Source organism: Fusarium redolens (assembly GCF_020744475.1).
Source record: "Fusarium redolens strain MPI-CAGE-AT-0023 chromosome Unknown BKA55scaffold_14, whole genome shotgun sequence".
NCBI classification, from domain to species: Eukaryota; Fungi; Ascomycota; class Sordariomycetes; order Hypocreales; family Nectriaceae; genus Fusarium; species Fusarium redolens.
This window is the reverse complement of record NW_025763677.1, coordinates 218,511-242,296: the sequence shown is the minus strand read 5'-3', so window position 1 is coordinate 242,296 and position 23,786 is coordinate 218,511. Positions and strand designations below refer to the sequence as shown.

General features: G+C 45.1%; 9 protein-coding genes across 9 annotated transcripts; 4 read left to right on the top strand and 5 right to left on the bottom strand.

Annotated features, from left to right (window-relative positions):
* The first annotated feature begins 78 nt into the window (after positions 1 to 78).
* On the top strand, positions 79 to 2,236 carry BKA55DRAFT_649822 (uncharacterized protein). The gene is made up of 4 exons (XM_046197277.1): positions 79 to 372; positions 435 to 508; positions 574 to 1,104; positions 1,164 to 2,236. Exons 1-4 carry the CDS (start codon positions 86 to 88, stop codon positions 2,144 to 2,146), a joined length of 1,875 nt encoding a protein of 624 aa, XP_046045746.1. The 5' UTR covers positions 79 to 85; the 3' UTR covers positions 2,147 to 2,236.
* A 60-nt stretch (positions 2,237 to 2,296) lies between these two features.
* BKA55DRAFT_519007 (general substrate transporter) lies at positions 2,297 to 3,896 on the bottom strand (the record flags this gene model as incomplete). Its single annotated transcript, XM_046188311.1, has 2 exons — positions 2,297 to 3,436; positions 3,483 to 3,896. 2 exons carry the CDS (start codon positions 3,894 to 3,896, stop codon positions 2,297 to 2,299), a joined length of 1,554 nt encoding a protein of 517 aa, XP_046045745.1.
* An 857-nt stretch (positions 3,897 to 4,753) lies between these two features.
* BKA55DRAFT_542549 (uncharacterized protein) lies at positions 4,754 to 5,872 on the top strand (the record flags this gene model as incomplete). The annotated part of the gene is made up of 2 exons (XM_046190496.1): positions 4,754 to 5,080; positions 5,132 to 5,872. The coding sequence occupies 2 exons, from the start codon at positions 4,754 to 4,756 to the stop codon at positions 5,870 to 5,872; spliced, it is 1,068 nt and encodes a 355-aa protein (XP_046045744.1).
* A 52-nt stretch (positions 5,873 to 5,924) lies between these two features.
* Positions 5,925 to 7,449, bottom strand: BKA55DRAFT_519585 (uncharacterized protein; the record flags this gene model as incomplete). The annotated part of the gene is made up of 5 exons (XM_046188355.1): positions 5,925 to 6,070; positions 6,125 to 6,224; positions 6,285 to 6,391; positions 6,435 to 6,860; positions 6,906 to 7,449. 5 exons carry the CDS (start codon positions 7,447 to 7,449, stop codon positions 5,925 to 5,927), a joined length of 1,323 nt encoding a protein of 440 aa, XP_046045743.1.
* Positions 7,450 to 8,723: 1,274 nt separating this feature from the next.
* Positions 8,724 to 9,381, bottom strand: BKA55DRAFT_576816 (uncharacterized protein). Its single transcript, XM_046193518.1, has 2 exons — positions 9,216 to 9,381; positions 8,724 to 9,150 (listed from the first exon to the last, which is right to left on the bottom strand). The coding sequence occupies exon 2, from the start codon at positions 9,132 to 9,134 to the stop codon at positions 8,865 to 8,867; it is 270 nt and encodes an 89-aa protein (XP_046045742.1). The 5' UTR covers positions 9,135 to 9,150; positions 9,216 to 9,381; the 3' UTR covers positions 8,724 to 8,864.
* Positions 9,197 to 11,086, bottom strand: BKA55DRAFT_706311 (uncharacterized protein; the record flags this gene model as incomplete). Its single annotated transcript, XM_046200687.1, has 2 exons — positions 10,716 to 11,086; positions 9,197 to 10,625 (listed from the first exon to the last, which is right to left on the bottom strand). The coding sequence occupies exons 1-2, from the start codon at positions 10,871 to 10,873 to the stop codon at positions 9,197 to 9,199; spliced, it is 1,587 nt and encodes a 528-aa protein (XP_046045741.1). The 5' UTR covers positions 10,874 to 11,086.
* A 2,041-nt stretch (positions 11,087 to 13,127) lies between these two features.
* Positions 13,128 to 15,149, top strand: BKA55DRAFT_519925 (glycosyl hydrolase; the record flags this gene model as incomplete). The annotated part of the gene is made up of 1 exon (XM_046188377.1): positions 13,128 to 15,149. The coding sequence occupies one exon, from the start codon at positions 13,128 to 13,130 to the stop codon at positions 15,147 to 15,149; it is 2,022 nt and encodes a 673-aa protein (XP_046045740.1).
* A 472-nt stretch (positions 15,150 to 15,621) lies between these two features.
* Positions 15,622 to 16,206, bottom strand: BKA55DRAFT_542545 (glycosyl hydrolase; the record flags this gene model as incomplete). The annotated part of the gene is made up of 1 exon (XM_046190495.1): positions 15,622 to 16,206. The coding sequence occupies one exon, from the start codon at positions 16,204 to 16,206 to the stop codon at positions 15,622 to 15,624; it is 585 nt and encodes a 194-aa protein (XP_046045739.1).
* A 3,489-nt stretch (positions 16,207 to 19,695) lies between these two features.
* BKA55DRAFT_741041 (uncharacterized protein) lies at positions 19,696 to 20,989 on the top strand. Its single transcript, XM_046201460.1, has 2 exons — positions 19,696 to 20,292; positions 20,362 to 20,989. The coding sequence occupies exons 1-2, from the start codon at positions 19,745 to 19,747 to the stop codon at positions 20,666 to 20,668; spliced, it is 855 nt and encodes a 284-aa protein (XP_046045738.1). The 5' UTR covers positions 19,696 to 19,744; the 3' UTR covers positions 20,669 to 20,989.
* The last annotated feature ends 2,797 nt before the right edge of the window (positions 20,990 to 23,786 follow it).

Genomic DNA, 23,786 nt, shown 5'->3' with positions numbered 1-23,786 from the left:
GCGAAGCTTGGAGAAATTTATAAGTGGAACGATGTAACTTGACAGGCACGTGACAATGCTACCTCTAATCCCTGCGTAATTCTGTATGGAGACATCAAGGCGGAGGTACTTCTCCACCCCAAGCCCCTGGCTTCGCTTGCATTTGCATTGGCAACCTTACCCCATACCCCGGATCGTCAGACAACCCAACTGTCTGGATGCACCAACCCCGGATCGACTCGACGACTCAGCTGGCAGGGCTATAAGTATCCATGTCGGACCTGCCAAAGGTCGACCTACACTCACTCAGTACAGGAACAAGCCCTTTCTACCTCATATTTACTCAATACCTCAACCTCAACACATCAAAGCTACAATGACCCTAATTCACGGGTAAGCGTGTCTTGATCGTTCCTTTGTGAAATCTCATCCAGCCACTGACCATCGCACCACAGAGTGGATTATTCCGTTGTCAATCCAGACAACAAATGGAAGATTCTTAGGTCGCAGTCGCGGTTTGCTCTTTGGGGTCAGTTAAGCCCTTTATTGGCAGCCGTCTGTCGTCTGCGTTCATCAGCTCACAACAGCAACTAGCTCTACTAATCTCGACTGGCGTTGTCATGCAAGGGTTTGACATCGTGGCCGGCGGCCAGCTCGCTGCTTTGCCTGAATTTAGGAAACAGTTCGGAGTGCTCAAGTCGGACGGTACCTACCTCGTTCCGGCTCACTATCTCTCCGCCTGGAACTCGATCGCTCCCGCTACCGAAATCGTCGCTACCTTTATCTTCGCGCCGTTGCTCGAACGGTTTGGTCGAAAATGGGGCATTTTGGCAGCATCTATCATCTCAGCTGCTGGAGTTCTTCTCCAACAACTGGCTCCAGACTGGAGGATGCATCTGGCAGGACGGGGTGTCAACGGTATCGCGATCGGCATGATGTTCACCATCTCGCCTCTATGGATTGGCGAGACTTGCCGTCCCGAGCTCCGTGGCTTCTTTCTGTGCTTCTTCAATACTAGCATCGTCTTCGGCCAATTTGCTATCGTCATTGTAAGCCAGGGGAGCAGTCACATTTCTGGCAAATGGCAATGGTGGCTTCCTGTCGTGGCTATGTACATTTTCCCTCGTACGTTGTATCTGTGTTCCCGCGATTTCTAGTCACTAATGCAGAGCCCCATACTACAGTCATTTTAACCATATCCTGGCCTTTCTTCCCCGAGTCCCCCTATTGGCTTATCAGACGTGGCCGAGTAGGCGATGCTAAGAAAGCACTCCGCCGTATATATGGTTTCGACGATACCGAATACTACGATATAGAAGTCAGACGTATCGAGGAAGAAATCCGACTCACCAACGACCTGCATGGTAACGTTGACAACACACCTCCAAAGAGAATCTTTGGCATCAACGTACAAGCGGAAACAGAATGCTTCAACAAACTTAACCGCAAGCGTACTTTAACTGCTATTTTTGCTGCCTCAGCTCAACAAATGATTGGAGCAACCTTTGTAATCGGCTACGCGACATACTTCTTTGAACTCATCGGCGTCAAAGACTATTTTGGCGCCTCGATCGCTTTGTATGTCGTTATGCTTGTCGCTAGCACCGCCGCGTTTCCCCTCACAGAGATATTTGGTCGTCGATTTCTCATTGTCGGTCCCCAGTTCGTACTCTGCTTGATGCTTCTAATCATGGGCATCCTGGGATGCATTTCTGATACAAAAAGGGCAAGCTGGGGTATCGTGGGCATGCTGTATGTTTGGGCGCTGATATATCAGCTCTCCATCGGCGCCACAGGATTTGTCCTGGCGTCGGAAATTGCAACGATGCGGCTCAGAGCGGCGACCCAAGGCTTCATCACCATCACTAACTCCGCATGGGGTCTGATCATGCAGTTTACAGTTCCATATATGATTAATCCTGATGCCGGAGACCTGGGCGGAAAGGTTGGGTTTATATTCTTGGCTACTGGATTGATTGCCGGCTTCGGCGGCTGGTGGTTGTTTCCCGAGACTAAAGGCCTTTCGTTTGAGAAGATGGATGAGCTTTATGCCATGAATGTCCCTCCTAGAAAGTTTAAAGAGACTGTTGCAAGGTACAATGATCTAGAGATTGTTGTAACTAACACAAAGACATCTCAAGGCGTGGTTATGGTAGAGTCAGCTTAGCACTTAGTTAAGGAGACACTTATTACTAGTGCTCTTAATGAGAGTTTAGTTCAAGAAGCCAGATAGTAGTTATATTGCTAATAAATAAACACATATACATTGGAAATCTTAATTCTAGGTTCTTCCTGCCATTGACTTACCTTACGGTGCTCAGACAATGTCTTTTGTGGTCTCATTTGCTCCATGGGTAATGTTTCCTAGCTTTTTCTGTTTCCGCCACTCCTCAGCGTATTTGACACCAAAGCCGTGCTCAAAAACGACACGAATCTCTTCCAAAGTCATTCCTGCAGCCTCAGGATAGCAGAAGAAGACGAAAAGAAGGCCGGCCAACGAGAGAGCCGCGTAGAACCCAAAAGTGCCTGAGGGAGATATTCCGCGCATCATTGACAGAAAGGTTGACGACACGATAATATTAGGACCCCAGTTGCAGATGTTGATCATCATGGTACCCATAGCACGGACTTCCATAGGAAGGAACTCGTTAGCTTGCCATGGAACACATCCTAAACCAGCAGCATAACTGGCAACGAAGAGAATCATGGAGACCAGGACAACAATAGCAGGCCATCCGACTGTATCATCAGTGAGCTCCAGAGTCTGTCGGTCAATCGGTATCTTGGTGAACACTGCAGCAGCTAGCACGAGAAATACAGGCATTCCCCACATGGTCCAGAGGAGTAGTCTGCGACGCCCGACCCTGTCGATAAGGAAAACGGAAGCGAATGTAAAAATCCAGTTTGTGGCGGTAACAATGGTTCCAACAGCAATTGGGTTGTTGAAGCCAACGATTTGGAAAAGAGTGCTCGAGTAGTACATCATGGTGTTAAAGCCGCACAGCTGCTGAGTAGCCATGAGACCACACGCGACGATAGCGGCTCGGCGGTTGGCAGGAACAGTTACTAGGCTCTTGAGAGACTGACGGACTGAGATCTCCTCATTGAGGGCCTTTGCTTGGGTAACGCCGTATTGGATATGGGCCATCATTTGAGAGACTTGGGTCTCGTCGGCGGTAGGATACATGCGTCGCAAGACTTGAAGGCATTCCTCTGATCGGTTATGGAAGCACAGCTGGCGTGGTGACTCGGGGCACCAGAACAAAAGAACACCAAGCAGAATAGATGGCAGTCCTCCCAGTCCAACCATGTATCGCCATCCGTGGGGTACTTTATAGAAGGCCGCATCGAAAGCATATGCAAGGAGGGAACCGGTCGCGAGGAAAACCATGTCGATAGAGATCATTCGGCCGCGGTACTTGGCAGGGGCAATTTCTGCGATGTAAAGAGGTATAATCTGGGTTGTTAGACACCATACGACTATCATCAAGGGGAGAACTTACCATGGAGGCTGAACCAACGCCAAGGCCAACGAGAACTCGACCGACACACATTTGGACCAGTGAGTATGAGGCAGCTTGTACAACAGCTCCAATCGTGAAGAGCACTGAGGCAAACCAAATAGCAGGCTTTCTTCCGTACTTGTCAGCTGTGATTCCTGCAATGATGGCTCCGATAAAGGCACCAGCAGCACAGAGAGAAGTGATGAGCTCTTTCTCTCCATGGCTCATCAGTCGTCCATCGAGATCATCTCCAAGAACTACAAGAACGCCAGAGATGACCCCAGTGTCGTAGCCAAAGAGCATACCACCGATGGCGGTTGCGACAACACAAAGGTTCAGGAAGAGGCCAGGGGTAGAGTCTTCAATGAAGTCTTCTCCTCCTTTGGCGTTGTCTTCGACATGGCTGGCTTCCATGTGAGACACCGCCGTGGCTTCGCCGTTCTTTGCCATTGTGATTGAAAAGAGTAGTTATTGATAAGATGTGTGGAATTTGATGATAAACGAGTTGCTCAAAGTGGTGATTCTCGGCTTTTTATCCTCGTATGTAGCACAACTGAGAGGAGCGATAATCGGGATATCGAGTCTCCCACCTGGGATACCCGAACTTCCAAACTCGCGTCTAGACCATGATGCTCCTTCTGTCCAATCAGCGTACACATAATTCTTGGTCGGCATGGAATGGTCAAAGCTTGATTCTGGGGTAGAAGCGGAGAACCATGTTGCCTCTCAACTCTCCCCATGGGGTTGAGGGAAAGGAGTCCGATTAGCGTGAGGAAAAGCCGAGATTTGAGGGGTTATGAGAGGATGAAGCAAGTGTATCCGTCATCAGGGTAATTGTTGTGTCTTGGGTTGTGGAGCCATGACTCGCATCCATTGCAAGGCCTCCTTGTCCATGGTGGGCAGGTCTATCCTTAGCTGTGGCTAGTCTATCCGTTAGCCCCGACCCACCTTTGGGTGGATGAACGATGATGCCCAGAAAAGCAAGCACACGATGGTTATGGGCAATTTCTTCCGCGTCAGAGACAAGTCACATCATCCTCGTGACAGTCACCGCAACAATGCACTGAAAAGAGTTGCCGGGTTGAGGAGCCATGAGCATCATGTTATCCACAAAGACGAAGGGAAATACAGATTAGTTATCCAGAATAATCCGGAGAACTCCATCAAGAAATGGAGATCAACTTGAAGAGAGTGATATAAAGGCGAGGCTCGGTGCCGTCCATATCTTCCAATCATCCACCATCAACTCCTCATCTCTACAATCCTCTGCAATGGCACCTCAGAAGCTCAAGATCGCTGCTGCTGGCCTCGGCCGCATGGGCAAGCGACATGCCATCAACTTCCTCAACAGAACACCCCGCGCTGAGCTCGTCGCTGCCTTCACTCCCGACCCTACGGAGATGGCCTGGGCCAAGGTCAACCTAGAGCCTCACGGAGTAACCCTCTACGATGACTATCAGAAGATGATCGAGCAAGAGGGTCTCCAAGCTGTTGTCATTGGTACTGCTACCTCTGTCCATGCCGAGGAGGCTATCCAGGCCATGCAGAAGGACCTCCACGTTTTGTGCGAGAAGCCTCTGTCCACCAGCATCGATGTGGTAAGGGTCTACTCTCTATGTGAATACTACCTAGTCTGATTGGTCTTCTAGTGCCGTCAAGTCGTTGCCGAAGCCAAGAAGCGACCTCACCTTAAGGTCATGTGTGGCTTTTCCCGCCGATTCGACGAGTCCTATCGCGATGCCTTCAATAAGACCCAGCAGGGTGCTATCGGCCGACCTACAATCATCCGCAGTCAGACTTGCGATAAGCACGACCCTTCGGGCTTTTTCGTTGAGTATGCCGCCTGGTCTGGTGGTGTATTTGTCGATATGTCTGTGCATGACATTGACCTGACGCTCTGGTTTTTTGGAGATGAAGTTATCCCCAAGAGCGTTTCTGCCCATGGTGTACGCGCTGTCCAGCCTGACCTGGGCAAGTATAACGATTATGATAACGCTGTTGGAATTGTCGAGTTCTGGGGCGGCAAGATCGCCTACTACTACTGTTCACGAATGATGGCCCACGGACAAGAGGATACCACGGAGGTAATTGGAACTGAGGGTAAACTTACTGTTAATGGGAACCCTCAGTCTAACCTTGTCAACTATTACCACTCTGGCGGCATCACCCGCGAGGTGCCCGCTCACTATTACGGACGCTTTGAGATGGCATTCGTCCAAGAGTCCATCGAATTTGCCGAGGCCTGTCTCGATAACAAGCCTCTACCGCTCAAGCTGACAAACGCTGTGAGGGCCGTTGAGATTGGTGCTGCTCTGCAGGAGGCACTTGTCAGTGGAAAGCAGATCAGGTTCGATGAGATTGGACGTCGCATTGAGGAGCCCAAGCTGTAATGGATAATAGTGTCGAGCGGTAAAATACAAATATGTGTTCATTGTTGATAGACTAGGATCCTTCATTGTTATCTTGAATCCATTGCTGTTGCAGTGTTGAGCTTAATGAAGCTGTGTACCAGCCAGTCTTTTGTTGAACATGGTCCAGAAAGTTGACTACCATCTCTTGGTCTGCCTTTTCGGTAAACACACTGCCCCCTACAGGATGTTAGAACGCAAAAGACATTCCTTTTCTTGAGAACGACGACGAACAAACGGATAGTGAATGCCGCGCTGTAAACAGAGCGTTTTCTGCTCTTGCATGAGAGCTGGCCAAGGCTATTACTTGTAGGAGATGGTTCTGAACCGTTCGCTAGATCTGTTAGATTTGGACTGAGGCTAACTGTGGCTATATGGTGGTTGATGCGCTCACCTCTACTTTCTTGCATTGACGTATATGATCAAAGACTGAAGCTGTAGTAATGGGCGTTGAAGTAGCCAGGACAATCCTCGCAATATGGTAATATTGTAACCCAATGGCTTAACCGTCAGTAAAGAGAAACTTCTAGAGTGTGTGACGTACAATGGAATGGCGAAAGAACCCATATATCAGGCAAAAATCGTCCTTCATCCTTGTTTCTACCCTTTTCAAGTATCGGGTTGAAGGCGGCAGGCTTTGACTCAAACCAGCCATCAACTTCGAGTCGAATACTTTCCAGCTTTTCGTTGCTAACAGGCAAACCTGATGGGAAGACGCAGCTGAGGGCTCGCGCTAGAAGAAAGACCATTTTGTTTGCATAAGCTGCATCATCAGCGCGCCTGAAGACATCTGACTGGAGATAGGTCTCTAGATCTGATCTTAACGGTCGCTGTTTGGTCAACGAGACATAGATATCTTGTCGAAGACAGAGCCATGCCGCAGCTTCACCAAGACCGCTGTTGAAGTCAAACAAAGACATTGAGTTCACGATTCGTGATGTCCCTGTCAGATGCATTTCCATATCATCCGCTAGCGAAGTTAGTTTAAAGGTTTCACAGAGAGGATCTTTCTTACCGTCCATCTCTTCGTACTGTCGCAATATGGCGATTGCGGCAAGCGTCTCTTCGTCGATTGGCCCATTTAGCTCGCCAACAGCTTCGATCAAGAGGCTCAGACAATGATCATAATATTCCAAAGACTCAGTAGACGTATCTGACTTATCTCGATTCAGGTGACGCGAAGAGAAGGCGAAAACCGCGTAACGTAGCACGGGAAAGTACATAGACCTGCGAGGAACCTCAAGCTCGAAATGGCGCTTTATATCTGTCGCGTCAGCCCATAGAGCCATGTTTTCGGCAAAGTTCTTGATAAGAACGGCCTCACGCGTTGTAAACGGCATCGCGGGGCGGGAATATGGTGAAGCAGGAGAATGGTCAAGTCCAGAGCTATCTCGAAGATGTCGAGTTATTCGTGCACTACCTGGAGAGTTTATCAAGTCGTGACGGCTGGTAGCTGGTGAAGCGGAGATGTCGTGAGATGCGTCAGAGGCAGGTGATATGTGAGCTGGCGCGCTAGACAGTTGGTGCCCGGAGTCAGATGGTTCTAGATCAAATGGCATAGCTTCGTCCATAGAAAGACTGAAAGTGTCAGCATGCTCTCGCTACCAGTGGTCTACTTACTCTTGCCCATTATCCGTCTCGTAGCTCTGTGATACTTGAGTGGTTTCATCGCGATACTCCACTGTAGCCGTCAGCTAGGTGTTGAGGGTTTCCCCAACAGCACATACATGACTTTCTTGGTTGGATCCAAACTTGATTAGAGGAAAATGAGTATCCAGCTGAAGGCCCAAGCCCAGGGCGAAACCGGACCTGGAGAGCGCGCTCACACTCAATGCCCACCTTTACACACGACGAACATGATGGCATTTCCTTATCACCTGGTTCTTATCAGTGAGAGGTAACAGTTTATAATTTGGCAACTCACATCGTACATGACGAACTGTTCTCATCAGCAATGTTTATAGTTACAGGTCAAATGATAGCCTACCTCGACACGCAGTGCTATGCAAATTAGCTGGAGCCTGAAGATTTCTAGAAATTGACTTACCATCCAACTGCTACGCGACTATTCTTTTTTTGTGGACGGTCCCCCGTTTCCATAGTCGTCTCGCTGCGTCTCGGTGTAAAGACGGAGACCCCTGTATAAGGAGTATGAGGAGGCGAACCGGATGAAGTACTGGAGTTATCGAGACATATCACGTGGGGAGCATTTTACTTACCCCGCATCTATCCAACCACGCCCCAAAGTCCCGAAACTCCATCCTACCCTATCCTAGTGCTCTATACCAAAATGAAATATACGTAAAAGTATTAATTTTATGTGTAACAACCCAAGGCAGAAATTATTTATATAAGTGTAAGCTTAAATTATATACGGGGAGACTTCACTCAGACTAGGGTTAAGATATTTATGACCAGACGTGAACACGCGAAGAAACGCTGTGTGCGGGGTTTTTGAAATGGTCAAAACCGCTTGCATGTTCGATCGATATCTTTTCTCGGGACTAAGATCGAGGCTGAAGGAGCATATACTCAATCGCAGGGTATTGAATTCCTTTTCAATAGACCTGACAAGTCTTAGCAAGCAGCCTCAATTGTCTAACCCAATCTATCCATTCATTATTCTTTTTGAGCAAGCTATGCGGATTTGTAAGCCGGAAATTGGGCCATATGTTCCACCAAGCCCAGAGGACCGGGCTCCACTGTATGGAAGACCACCTCTGGAAAAGCCTGAGAGGCAGAGGAAGGTCCTTTAAGATACTAGGAAATCGACGACGGCAAAACGATGGCACCCTCTAGTGTCTCTAACTTGCGGACATCAATGGTACTAATACCGATCAACTTGGAGCCTGCACGGGTCCTAGCAAGAGCCAAGGCCATTTCCCTTGACTTCTGATAGCTTCTGCCGACGATGCGAAGATCAACTACTAGGTGGACAAATGCTTTCACTTGTGAGGAGCATATCGTTCCGCTACTATGGTATGGTATGACAAGATTTCCGTGAGTTGCCATTGTTCGATCCCCATTCTTCGTAGCTCAGCATTGAGCGATCACTAAGGCCCGAGGTCTGTTTTCGCATACCAGCCACTCGTTCGTCCAATATACGCCCCAGGGCAGCCAATGAAGGACTATAAGTGCCTATATCTGTAAAGACTTGAATGGCTCGAGTAAAGCTGTTGCGTAGCGTATCATTGTTGAACTGCTTATCGAACGATGGAAGTGTCATTGCTCTCAGGGCCGCCATGGTTATGATAAAGATACTTCAAAAGGTATCGGATTAGCATAGAGGCAACTGCACACGAGAGATCAAGCCGAAAAAGCGCACCTTGTAGCTAAAGTCCAACCATTAACCCGGCAGCTCTTGAAAGAGGATTCGGCCGCAGAAACGAATGCGATGTAAGCTCTGAAATATTTGGCACAGTGCCGGGATACCTCATCACTAATCTCGCCAAGCTCAATGGATTGGTACACGGCGGGCCAGTAGATGGAGGCCTTGCAGGCAAAGAACTGGGCTTGTAAAAATTGTGCGTTCGGATGTAAAACTCCATGATCCCTATCATCCAGGTTTTTGGGAAATCGTAATAGTGGTGGAAGGTAATCGTACCATTCGTGAAGATGCAACTCTAGCTCAGTCGCAATAACTGGCGCGTATCGTAGACCCCCGCCGGCAGACTTGCTCACAGATGTAGTACAGCGCTGAAGCATACGGCGCATCGCTATTTCGGCGAGAAAGTACACAAGAGTGGGTTCAGCAGGAGCGCTACTCGGTATCGATGAGAAGCTTGACGATGATCGAAGAGTAGCCGTATCTGTCTCGGTTCGGTGTGTCGGGAAATGCCAAACCATTCTGGCTGATGGCAGAGGAACAGAGTCATTAAATGCCCAGATCCCGCTCTGAGGTAGGTCAAGTTGGATCAGAAGTTCGCTCTCAATAAGGAGGATGGTCCAGTAAGCGCGGCCGAGGAGTTCTCCTGAGTCAGAGTTTGGGGGGTACTGTTGACTCCGTAGCATATTCTGTACGCGGGACGAGGCCGCGAGAATGTAATCATGTGCCTGGCATGGTTGAAGAAGATGCAAATGGTACATGGCAAAAAGAACAAGGCATTGTAGAGCGGGGATAGAATGTTCCAAGAAGACGTTTCGGAGGAATGAGGTGGCCTCGTGAATGTACACAAGTTCCGGTCTCCTATCGAGAGGAACAGCAGCACTGTCATTACCCGCCATGCATCCTATGGCGAGAACTAGAAGAGCGAGACATGAATTGACAGGTGAGCTGCTCACGTTGCCAATAGTGTAGAAGAATACGTCAGAGAACTCGACAGAGAAGAGAGGATACCACGTATGGACATGCTCAGAGAAACTGGCCAAGTCGGCGGTCAGTCGGTGAGACTGCATCATTAACAACCTCGACGTACTGCTGCCGAGAGTCGCATCAGTCAAAGCCGGATACGATGCGGCGGCGCGCTCCATGTTGACAAGCCATCTTGCTATCTCAAGATCAAGATCGAGCAAGCGCATCATGGCTCTGCGTTGAATGATCATGAAGGGGAATTCAATGTAGACTCCATCACGGTCAGCCAGGCTTACGTGGCCGGTCTCGGATGTGTCGATCGCTGGGCGTGGAGATGGTGTAGCATGGTGAACCGGCTGGTTCTCCTCGATATGACGATCAGATGTCAAGAGGACTGTTATTTGGTCTAGCCTTTGGCGGATCTCGAAAATGTCAACTTCCAGCCTGTCTGGACTGTTAGCCTTATGCTATCTTAGTGATATCACCAAGTTTTGAGATAGTCACATCAGGGCGGACAACATCCTAGGGGATTACCTTGACGGACGTGCCTCAGGGACGACGGCACGGTAGATACACTTGGCACCGTTCAGCTCGCAGGGACCACACTGGGGTTGACGAGAATCACACTTGATTTTCCTTAAACGACACAGATCGCAGGCTAGGATTGATCTGCGCTTTTGATGCTCGGTCATGGTAATTTTGTGGCTGCGGGAAACAAATTGCACGACTAACAGGGGGACGGGATAGCTGCGGGTAAAAAAAGGCTGCTATGGCGGAAATAAGATCTATTGACGACACGAAGGCAGCGTCTTGTCCTGTCAAAGGAAACTGGAGTAACGTGGTCGACTTAAAAAAACGGTGACTGGCCGAGCCTGTGCGTGCAGGACTGTAACTCTGTTCCTGTACAGCTGTGCCGCGGATGTCGTACTTTGTGGAGTGGAGTGGATAAGATGGGGACGCGGAGGTAAATGTTGCTCCGCGACAGTCTCACTTTATTGAGTACGGCGGGGGCCTTGCGAATAAAAAGAGCTAACCTAGATGCTGATACCTCTAGGCTTTGATGAAAATTTGCAGATATTTCAGGCTAAGCTGCCAGGAACCGATACTGATCGGGACTGTAATTCAAACTAGACTTTTGGCTGCTTTTGCTGGTGACACCTTCGGCCAAATCCTAGACGACGTGCCCGAGTAGAAGATGGAGTAAACATTGGCGACCCACCCAAATCTTTTAGACCGCATGAGGCTCGGAGAGAATGAGAGGTACGAGCCCGAGCCTTTCGTCTCACATGTTATCCACTATCATTGGCCTTGATCTCAGGTCGTACTATGTATGAAGAATCGCGCAGGCGGGCTATGCCAAACCCCAGTCATCTGGAAGCGACACCAGGCTAACCGAGTCCAACAATCTCTCGCACCGACAAGTAGTCCGGTTGTTGGCCTCTGAGACCTAGAAAGCGAGTGCGGGTCGCAGATGACGTCAAGCAAAATGAGCAACTTTCTCAGCAAAGCCGGGCGGTTTTTACTCTATATCGGTTCTGGAAAAGTATCGGTGAGACGGCAGCGAGATAGACGCACGCACCTCCACCATTTAGCAATGCAACAGTGACTGGATTTGGAACTCGGGATATCATCATGTTAGGTGCGGGGTTGGACTGCTGGTGGTTCGAGCCGAGCTCCAGTACAGCATTGTGATTACATATCATAGCTGCAGATCGACAGATGTTAAGATATATTAGGGTTTAACGGAACATATACTAGTCCTCCTTGGGGAGGAGCTATTAAATGATGGAAGAAGGATGGTAGGTGTACATACTCGCAGCGTCCCCTCATGAACGTAGAGTTGCATCTTCGCAGCTCCCCCGCACAACTAAATCGATCTCCGCGGGGTTTAGTCAGACTTTGCATGTACACGGACACCGTCCAAGAGTAAGCTCGATTGACGGGTTTACACTCAATGTCACCTTATCCACAGCACCAACTATCCGGGTATCGTTGTCGGGCCGGCAAAGTATGGGGTGATGTGATATCTGCCATCCCAAGTGGGGCCCTCTCCCGTTCAGACGACTCCTTCGCATGGCGCCCCGCCCTCCCTCTACCTTCCAGAAACCCGCCATGGAACATCGCTTACTAGCGCCTGCCTTGTGTCCCCATGTAGCATATCGAAAGGCATGATGCACTCCACGGAATCACTATTACCTTCTAAAGAATACCTTAACCAAGGTTCACTATTATAGATTAAGCCTGTTCTGTCCTTCCATGCATATTGCGCCATTGGCCTCGACACCCTGACATGCTGATCTCCATTTCGTCCAACCGGCTGTATTCTCCAATACTCCTAGGAGATAAAGCCGTTATCGCGGAGTTGCAGTTTGTCTCCGCGCTCGCTGGACCCAGACAGTGGACTAAGTCCGAGTTTAGCGGATTCGTCTAGAAGCTAGGGCGCCAACCTCGAGCATACAATCAATCCGTGCTTTCATCTCATTTGCGAGTTCCATCCCAACATTGACATGTTGAAGGGGAATGGTAGGTGTATTGGTTCCATTCCACCATTCGGAGTGACTTTAATGTGCCTTATGCACTTGGAGTCGACCGATGGTACCTTGGCTTTACATCACGTCTCTAGCGCCATACTCCCTGTAGTGCATGCATGGAACGTCTCGAGCTTCTAGATTACTAGACCCAGTCGCTACTCCCCGCAAGGGATCTCCGCAATTCTCGCAGTGACTTTATTGTATCGCCGATGTATGCATGTGCGCAGTCAATATTTGGCATCACGCCGTAGCAATGCCACTCCAAGGATAGGACTTGCGAGCTTTGCTTTTGAGATATATAAGGGCCTCCAGGAACTGCCCTTAGTGAGGAGATGATCACGACAAGTCGACCGATTCAGGACGACATCTTCTCTACCTCCATTCTCCCTGCTCCATCATTGCCACCTAAATCATCATGATCTATTCCGCTCTTCTACCACTCGCCGCCGCCTTGGCTGCAGGAGCTTCCCTCCCTCACTTTAAAAACTGTCATCTCAAAAGCTATCCAGGCCCTGAAAACCCAAGTTTTGAGACTGGCAACCTCGAGGGATGGGAAGTTGTCAGCGGCACTGCATTCGGCAAAGACTCCATCTCCAGCGATGTATCATACTGGGATGGTCCCTTCCATCAGGATGGCAAGAAGTTTCTCCTAGGCTTTAAGCAAGCCGGTGAGACAGCCGTTGGGGAACTCAAGTCAAGCACCTTCAGAGCCAGCTCTACCCTGAGCTTCCTAATCGGAGGTGGATATGACCCTGACAATCTCTACGTTGCTCTTGTGCGCGAGTCGGATAGAAAGGTCCTTCTCAAGCAGACGGCGACCAACGACGAGGCTCTCATTCGCATCATCTGGGACACGAGCAAGTGGCAGGGTCAGAAGGTGCATATCGTCGTGCATGACAGCAGCAAGTCGGAGTCCTGGGGCCACATAAATATTGACGACGTTCGCGTTGGCTGCCATGCTCTTGGAAACGGCAAGGATCTCTCCTTCAACATACTCGGCCAGGCAAATCAAGCTCCTCACGGCTCCTCCGCTTGCTCCTCCTATGCTGCAGACCCCACTAGACCTCAGTACCACTACACACCCTTCCAAGGGTGGATCAACGACCCCGCTGGTCTGGTCGAGTTTCATGGGACTCATCACCTGTTTAGCCAATACTACCCCGATGCACCGCTGTGGGGTCCCATGCATTGGGCCCATGCCACGAGTACTGATGCGGTTCACTGGCGTGAGCAACCTGTGGCATTGTACCCTGCCAAAGTGAGCAACTCTAGTGACGATTCTGGTCGCTTTACTGGAAGTGCAGTCGTCGACAAGAAGAACGAGTTGCGGCTTATTTTGACTGACTACATCAATCTTGCCTACCACCCTGACGCAGTTCAGGAGAGTGTAATCACGGCTATGAGCAAAGATGGGGTCAGGTTCAATCTGTCTAAGAAACCGATCATTTCTGGACCTCCAAAAGGAGAAGATCCCTTCTTCCGAGACCCCAAGGTCTTTCGTGACCCAACCGACAACAACTGGAAAATGGCTGTTGGCGCCACCAACGGCGAGACTGGCCAAGTACAGCTGTATGAGTCTGACGACCTCGTGTCTTGGTCCCATGTCGGTATTCTCTATACTGGCGACGGTAGCACTGGGAAGCTATGGGAGTGTCCCAACTTCTTCCCACTGGGCGACAAATGGGTTCTCTTTTATGGCGGAAATGGACTCGGTTGGTACGAGACTGGCACGTATAATGGAACGACGTTCACAAGTGAAAAGCGCGGACTGGTTGATGAGGGCCCTGCTAGTTACGCTATGCAGTGGTACAAGGATGAGTCAGGCCGCGATCTGGCGATTACTTGGATGGCAAATTGGCCTAGTCCCAAGTGGCCCAGTCGTGTGAACGGATGGGCCGGACAACAATCCATTACGCGCGAGTTGTTTGTCCGCAAAGATGGTGGTCTGGGTCAACGTCCAATTGCGGAGCTGAAGAGTCTTGCATCTGGCCCGGCCAGGAAATTTGGAGCTACCAAGGTTACATCAAAAGGTTTCCATGTCGGAAGCTCCAGGAGCGCTAGACTCACCCTTGTCGTCGATCTCGCTTCGTCGGATGCTACATCCTTCACCGTCTCACTCTTTGAGTCTACCGGTGAATCCGTACTGCTGACATTCGATAAAGGCGCTGGAAGTCTCACCCTTGACACTACTAATGCTGGCTATGGTCAGGCCGGGAAGTGGAAAGCCTTTGTTGCTAATGCGGACGACAAGAAGCTCAACTTGGATATCCTTCTTGATAGATCTGTTCTTGAGATTTTCGCAGGTGATGGGACCGTGTTTTCGGCCACTGTCTTTCCTAGGTATCAGGAGTCGCAGGATATTAGCGTACTCGCGAATGGAGGTTCTTTGGCGGTGGATTCGATTGCGCTTACGCCACTCGGCTCTAGCTGGTGTTGATCCTTACTCCGAAATGGAGATTGTCTTTTTTGATAGATCCTTGAATTAACAGTTGCTGAGTGCGGGCGGCTACTTGAACGATGCAATTCGAGCATACTATTACACAAGGCGTTCCTAAAGGCTTGAAGAGAATGTGATGAGCCTCAGAAAAATGCGTTGATTGATTGGTGTCCTCGTGTGGGGTGTAATTCCGTTCAGTTAAAGCATACAGCGACATTACTAACGCAGTTGTTTCCGGCACACATACAATGAATGAGGTTTTCAATTGATGGTAAAGCTATGGCGGAAATGACTGACAAACCAAAGCGTAAGGAAGAAAGGCACTAACACGAAATAGTAAGGACCGTAACGTTATGACTCGGAAGCCCACTGCCAATACTGCACACTCCGAGGGGCAGCAATCGGGTAATGAAAGCAGGAAACGAAGGAAACGAAATCACCAGTATGTCCAATTCCAGGCTGGTAGCCATCATCATGCCACAGACCGTACTTCAACAGACTGTAATACGACATTTCCTCCAGCCGTGGTCAGAGACAGTCTGTCAGAGCTGTCGCTTGGAAATATCAGGTCCGCAATGACCACTTCGCCAGCTCCTCCAAATACCTCCACCGAACACACGTCTACTAGAACCCGCAGGTGTGCTACATTGTTGGAATCTGGCGAGAATGTCGCTGTGTGAAAGAAGACTTTGGGATCCCGGGTCTCTAAGCCCCCGGTAGTGTCGTGTGGCTTCTCCTCTGCCTGCGAGATGATCGGATTTTCACTGTACTTGATCCAAGTCTCGCCTTGGTCCAGACTATAAGCAAGTCTCTGATCCTGTACTCCGGTGTCTGGAAAGTACCCAGTATAAAATGCAAGGTACGGTGGGTTTTCAGATGTTCCAAGACCAGATGTATTAGCCTCATCAAAGTACGAGGTCCCTGTGAATGCTTGAACTCCATTGGCACTCGAGATTGCGACAGGGAGATGGATCCAGTCAATCAAGTCAGTATGTTTTAGTGTATGAATTAATGTTGTGGCGTGGTTGCGCTGCGGAAGGGTTTCCGGATTAATCATACGTAAAGGTCAAAACCCCAAACCCAAAGCTCAACATTGATAATTGATTATTATTCCATTTATCTATGACCACAGCTAACACCATAATTTACAGTTTATTGTAATTTTCAGCTGACAATAGATCTTATTCAGCAAAGCTGGAGAACTTGAGAAGCTCCCAATTAACATCTGCCAGGAACTCAGGTGTGATACAGCCTTCCCTGACCTGGGATTGAGGAATCGTCACGCTCTCTAAGAACTGTACTAATCTATAAGAGGAAATCGTCACAGTTGAACGGTGACGGCATTGTTTCTTGAGTTTAATAAGTAGCTATAACAGAAATATAGATCTAATTATTAAAAAAAAAAAAAATCTTTATACTTTCTAATAGCTAAGTTTCCGGAAAGAGTTATATAAGATAAGAAATCTTGGTTGTGGTCTTGAAAACCTAAGTGCTGATTCCCTCCTGGATTGTTGATCTTAAGGTGTATAGGGTAGTGTCACGCTCGCTTATCAACCACGTTATCCTAAAGGAATAATATTATGACGGTGACGATTAGCACACTAAGATAAGAGGTCTAGCTTTGGTCGGAAGGTCACGTGGGGGAATGATGATGAAAGACAAAAAGGGATGGACTTCCAGTAGGACTTTAGCTTCTTCATACTTTTCCACACTCAATTTTACACTCTTTGGCCCGTTATCTGATATCATTGAACTGATCATTTAATGCTCTATTTGGTAGAGAAATCCCTATCTCAATTGGACCTTATTTGCTATTGGAAATCAGGTTGCAGTTGGGAGTATTCTGAATTACTATCTTGTGCAGTCTTCTTTTATTGTTGTTCTCTTCGCCTTCAAAATATCCTAAAGGAATAGCCCGTGCACACGGCACGTTAATCCAATCTAATTAACCGCTCCATAGTCAATGTTCAGCCGCAGTCAGCGAAGGCGACTATGTCGATCGCTGCAGCGGGATTAGGCGCCGCCGGCAAGCCACTTCGCATCGCCCTATGCCTACAACCAATCATTCGCACTCGCTCAGGATTGACAAAAGGTCAAAGCGCACCGCGCGGCCAATCATCCTGCCGAATGCAAGAGGCGCGGAGTAGGAGCGATAAACATAATGAATGTTCTGGGTGTATTAGTTCTCATACGGGACTTGATAATTGCGTCTCGCTGTGTCACCGCCGGACGACCGAACTACCTAACAGAGTCCTTATCCGCAGTGATACCAGGAAGCCACCTTCCTCCACCGCAAGCACGTAACTTGCAGGTAAACTAGCACATTTCACCCAACAAACATCGTTTATCTTAAGCCATGGCAGGTCAGCGTCGCCCACGTTACCAATCATGCCTGACTGCTTGGCTGGTGCATTAAGCCGCGTCATCGCTGCGTACCCTGCCATCTGGTTGCCCTTGTTCTGTAGTCGCAGCGTGTTATGTTCCTGGACCTATCGTCTCTAATCCATACCGATAATAGCCTCTGATCGCGCCAATCCAGGGACCAGCTCCTCGTCATCTTGGAGATGGCTGTTAATCTTACAAGGGGACCGAAATCGAAATGCTGCAGAGTTGAATGTTCGCCGTTTGTGCTCTCGCTCACCCTTTCATGCTAACAATTCTGCTAACGGAGTCCTCTAGTCTCCAACTTCTTAAGCCCGAGAACCAAGGGTTAAGTGGTTTTAGTCGGCGTCATGCTTTAGCCGGGGCTAGAGGCGCCTGAAACGCCCGCTGATTTGGTTCTAGTACAGGGAATGGCAGCCACACCACGCTGGCCTTAGAAGGGTGGCTGTATACCGAGAATTAAACAGAAAGCGGCGCTCTGTGATGTCCAGACACCTATGCCCCCCTGGGCGAGAGCAGGCAAAGTTTGATCAACAAAATTGCTTTACTAATAGTCGGAAATCCGACACCCTACCGCGGACCGACAGGACAACATGTTGGCAGGAACAAAGCTCAGGATGCGAAACCTAACGGTCAGGGAGATGACACTATGCCTTGAGAAATTACTCTTATCTCCGTTAATCATCCGTCCAGATCCGAGCCAAAGAGCATCACCGTTGCCCAACTGTGCCATCGCAATCTGAATACCTAACTTAGCTGATATCGCTACAGAGAGTTCGTTCCAGCCATATATACTTAACGTCAGAAGCTGACCAGCCCCCTTGCAATCCACACCGAAGATCAATGTCAATATTTTATTTTACTGCACTATGACCATGTTATCCCAAACATAAGCCTAGGCGAAAGCCATTCTGGAATAGCAGTAGTAGTCCTTCACCTTATGTAAAATAGATACAGGACTGTGCAGGATATTTACCGCGGGCTCTAGTTGGCAAGCTGATACTGTTGAATAACCCTATATAGCAAAGATTTCGCATGTGAGGTCTCCTCTATTTAGCAACTGTAGCAGGAATCCTCTATTGAATTCGAGCATCGCCATGCTGCGGATGTAAGCTGGTTCCACCCTTCTTCATAAGGGGCCTGCTCGAGCCACCGAGAGACTTGGTATGAGTCTGTGTTGATTGCGTGGTGGTGGCTCTCCCTTCTGAAGTTGCAATTCTGGCTGGGATATTTAGGGTGCTTTTCCGAAACTATGCTTTTCGATAGACTCGGAACTTGTAGCTGGTATTTGTAGATATTATCGGTGTGATGAGTTTTAGTTGGTGAGATGTTTCTAGGGCATGAGGATATGATGGCCCAAGACCCAATCCCAACCAAATCTACACTTGAAGGACTGCGTGGGATGAAGGCCATGCTGGTGAGGTCGCGGGCCATGAACGGGACACTAAATGAGATGAGTTGAGCTTTCATGATGAGTTCGACATCCAATCTACATTTCGACTGGAGCTGTGGTGTCTTTTATGCAATTCTTTCCGATTTATCGGTGTCACTAAGCAACACTGCTTGTGATCTTAAAATTTACGTGCAACCTTTGCCCAATACCTCTGGAAAAGGTCGCGAACTCACCTCCGAGCTCGACAACCATGATCAGAGGGCCTCTGATTGGTTTCTCCGGCAGCCTCTTTTAGTTTAGCTCCTGATTATTGATGCTTACAGCCCTGTGCACGTACCACCCTGCAGCCCCCTTTCTCAGAATTACTTCCAGGTAGCAAAGAGGCTCGCTCATCTTTCTTAATGGCATTTCCGGCGTCCATTTTGGGCCAAGCGTGAATTTCTTCTTGTTCCAACAAGACATGGAGCGCTATCATTTCGTGCCCCCACAACGTTGGCCAAATATAAAAAAAGGCTGCACATTCTCAAGAGATGAATAGCAAACTTCCAGCGACAACTGCTTTTACCGTAAACTCCACGCCAAACGCTCTTTCGACTAGTCCGCATAAGTAGAAGAACTCTCCTTCTCTAGTTCCTCTCTATCTAGGTTTCCCAGGCGTCTCGCGCTAGGAAACCAGGATCCTCTCTATCCACTAGAAAATCTCTTCCACTTTTTGAGCCTCGCGTGAGGCTTAGTCGGATCTATAAAGTCCCTTGGATTTGATGTAGTTATATGGAAGCACACTACAATGCTGTCCCGGGCGACATAGAACATCTCGACGATGACTTCCAGAATATGGTGGATCTCTCCACTAGGATTCCTCAAATCCTTGCTGAATCGAATTTTTCTAACGTCCCCAATAGCAACTCTAAACATGACCAGCGAGACAATGAGAACTTCTACCTGTTCAGCCATCAGCCCCCTTCTTCTCCGACTTCCGAACGAGACCCTTCCTCAATCCACGATGTGTTCTCTAACGCAATTCAGGGAGATCCATTCCTCGGAAATAAGGACAATACGGAGGCAGAGGAAGAGGAAGAGGAAGAGGAAGAGGCAGAGGAAGAGGCAGAGGCAGAGGAAGAGGCAGAGGAAGTGGAAGAGGAAGTGGAAGATCAAGATGAAGAGCCGGAGCCGGAGCCAGAACCCGTTCCTCCGCCACCACGACTATTTCAACGTCACCGGCCATTTCGATTCCACGAACAAGTCTTTAATATACTTATGGAACCTTATCCCCATCGACCTCCAAGACACTTGTCCCGGGAGGAAAGGTTATCAAGGAAGAGAAAGAGAGGGAAAGTATGTGGAAGCTGCCGTGCTAGGAAACAAAGAGTGAGCCTTCTAACACCGTTTAAACCTGACGTTTCTTGGTTTTATTAGATACTGATAATCAGCTTGAAGTGTTCCCATGTTGACCTGGGATGCCCTTGGGCAGCCGAACGAACCTTTATGGGTCTCATACTATGGCTGCTTTATTATTTCTGGTATTGATGAAATCGCCGACACTTCTAAGGAAACGTACCTCGATACTACACCAGAGCCGCGGTTAGAAGCGCCGCGACGGATTATAACCATATCAAGGGGTACATTGTGGCGACCAAGCCTTCCAGTGTTCGTTTCTTACGGACGTGGCTCGGCATGGCAAATAATGAAGTTCCACAGCCATCGGTTGGGACCCGTTGAGCTGTGGTCGCCGCAGAGGCCCTAATGTAAATTGACACAGCAGCTCAGGAATCGACTCGACCCGCGGAAGTTGCAAATGGCTAATGGGAGGATATGGTAATACAACAGCTGGAATTTGAGGGATAATGGCTCCCGCCACTGTTTGGTTCTAGGTTACCTGGCTCTGATAGCTGGCGAACTAAAGGAGGTTGACTATGGTATATAACTGGAGGTGTGTATGTTACTTATCTTTTGCATTAACTTCGCATTGCTATTCTTTCTCCCTTAATATTGGTTTTCCTACCGGGTTTTCCTAATATTATTTTGCGAATGCAGAGGGAACTATATCTTATTGCTTTAAAGGGGGAACATTTAGGTAGTAATCTTAATATTTATCAATCGTTTGTATTTAACCACCTTACTGTAAAAACGTGATGGATGATAGAAGCGTATCTTTTGGGTATATTAAAGGAAGAAGGTTAAGGAACCAGCTGCTAAGCAGGTAGAGCTTTTCAGCTGGTATGCATGCAGCTAAGTTCAGGCTGCAATTGAGGCAGCCAAACCAGAACGATATTTGACTTTCTGTAGTTTAGGCTGATTATAAGGGCCTATTAATATTTAAACTTATTAAAACTCTAGAGATGCTTAAATATCCCTTTTAAGGTTAACTTATAAATTTAAAAAAAAAAATAATAATAATAATAATAATAAATAAAAAGATTTTATAGCTAAAAAAGCTAGCTTAATAAGGCTAATATTATCTTTTTATTTTTAGACCTTTTTAACTTTTATAATTATTATATATAATATATTTAATAAGCAAGTTAACCAGATAAGCCAGCTGACTACTGCACTATATAGCTAAGAATAGCCTACCCTATAGCACTTTAAGCTATAAATAAAATAGCTAAAAATTTAAAAAAAGAATTTTTAAAATTAATATAAGTTACCTTACTATAATATAATTTTTATAGATTTTTAGCTATTTTTTTTTATATATTAAACCTTAGATACATAATGTAAATAGCTTTTTTATATATTAATAATAACTTACTCTATTTTATACTTAACGTGTTTAATAAGCAAGCACTGCACTTTTCCTTCTTATGTTATATATTTTACCTAATTAATTAGTTTTTAACTATTTACTATATTATAACCTTTAATTAAAGCTGAAACTCTTCTTGCTCTTTAGGCCCTTTAAAATAACCCAAACTAAGCATCTAATATACTGCAAAGATATATTATAATAGTTATAGCAAACATTCCAAGGTAAGAGGTCTAAACTTTTTTAATAAGGTTAGATAGATATTTAAAATAATAAATATAAAAAGAAAGATTCCTCTAAAAGATTTAAGTTTTATTAATAAGGTTAAATAAATATTTATAAATAAATATAAAAATTTAAATTTCCTTAAGAGCTTTAGCTTTTTATATATCTTTTTATATATAATTTTATATTCTTTTTTTTATATTTAATATTATTTAACTAATTCTTTAATTCTTTATTTTATATTAAAGACCTTATTTTAATTAAACCTAATTAGTAGTTTATATTTAGTTTATAATTAAAAAGTATTATTAAATATTATCTTATATAGTTTTTTCTTTATTATTAGTCTTTACCTTTAAATTAAAAATCTTAAAAATCTTAAATATATTTTATTTATAAAATATATAGCTATAAAAGGATTATATAAATACTTACCCTTTTACTTAATATATAACTAAGAGCTTATATATTTAATAAAAGTTAAATACCTTATTTAATAATTAATTAATTAAAATAAGGTATATATACTAAAAAAGAAGTTATAGGCTTAAATTTGTATTTTAGAAATAAAAGAGGTAAATATAAAGAAGATTAAAGTTAAAGTTATTAAATATTAAAAGCTTATTACTACTTAATATAATAAAAAGCTTAAATTTAAAATTAAAAAGTAACTGTTAAAAATTAAAAATCTTATTTTAAAATATATTATTTTTAAAATAAATAATATATTAATTAGGTATAAAATAATTAAGAATTAAAATAGCCCTTTTTATATTATTAAGTATTACTTAAATATTAATTTTTATACTTTATAAAAACTAAGAAAAAAACTATTAAACATGTAAATATATAATAATTACTTATATAAGTTTTAATAAAATAAGAATAATTAATAAATAAGTAAAAAAGATTTAAAATTAAAAAATGAAAATAAAAAAGGTAAAGAAAATATTTTTAAAATTAGCTTTATAAAAATACTAAAAGAAATAAACTTAATTAATTAAATACTTTAAGGTTAATTTAAAAGGCCTTTTAAAAAGTAAAAAGGCAATTTATAAATTAATTAATAAAGGCTTTTAAAGCCTTATTCCTTAATACTTAATGTTAAGGGAGCTAGAGTTATAATATTAAAAGCAGGCTATAATATTTTACTTTTAATAAGAAAAGAAGTATATAAATAAGGTAATAATAAAAGATATTATTGCTTTATTATAATAAAGAAAAGAAAAAAAGAGAATATTATTATAAAAAAGAGCTTATAATCTTTATAAAAATATTTCTATTTTTATATTTAAAAAGAAAGAAAAAATAGAATATAAGACTTTTAAAAGAAAAGTAAAAAAGTAAAATACTTAATTATTACTAAAATAAGAAAAAGATATAATATAGAAAAGGCTAGGTAATTACTAATTTAATATTAAATATAAGAAATTAAATAATAAATAAGGAAAGATTATCTTAAAATAAGTAATTTTAAACTTAAATATAAAAGGCAAAGTTAAGATTTTAATAATATAGTTTTACTTAAATAAGGGCTAAAAACTATAAATATAATTATAATATTACTTAAATAAATAAAATATATATTAAATATACCTTAAATATAACTTAAATATTTTAAATAATAGTTAAATATAATATTAAAATTATAAATCTTTTAAATATTAAATTTATTTTAATTAAATAAAGTAAAGTTTAATATAAAAAAAAGGCTATTCTTTAAAATAAAATACTAATTAATTACTTATTTTTATACCTTTTATATTTTAAAACTTAGTTTTTTTATTAAAAACACTTTATTTTTTACTTATTAGCTTATTAATCTTTTACTTAATAGCCTTTATTATATCCTCCTTATTTAATTTAAAATCTTAAAGTATAAATAGCTATT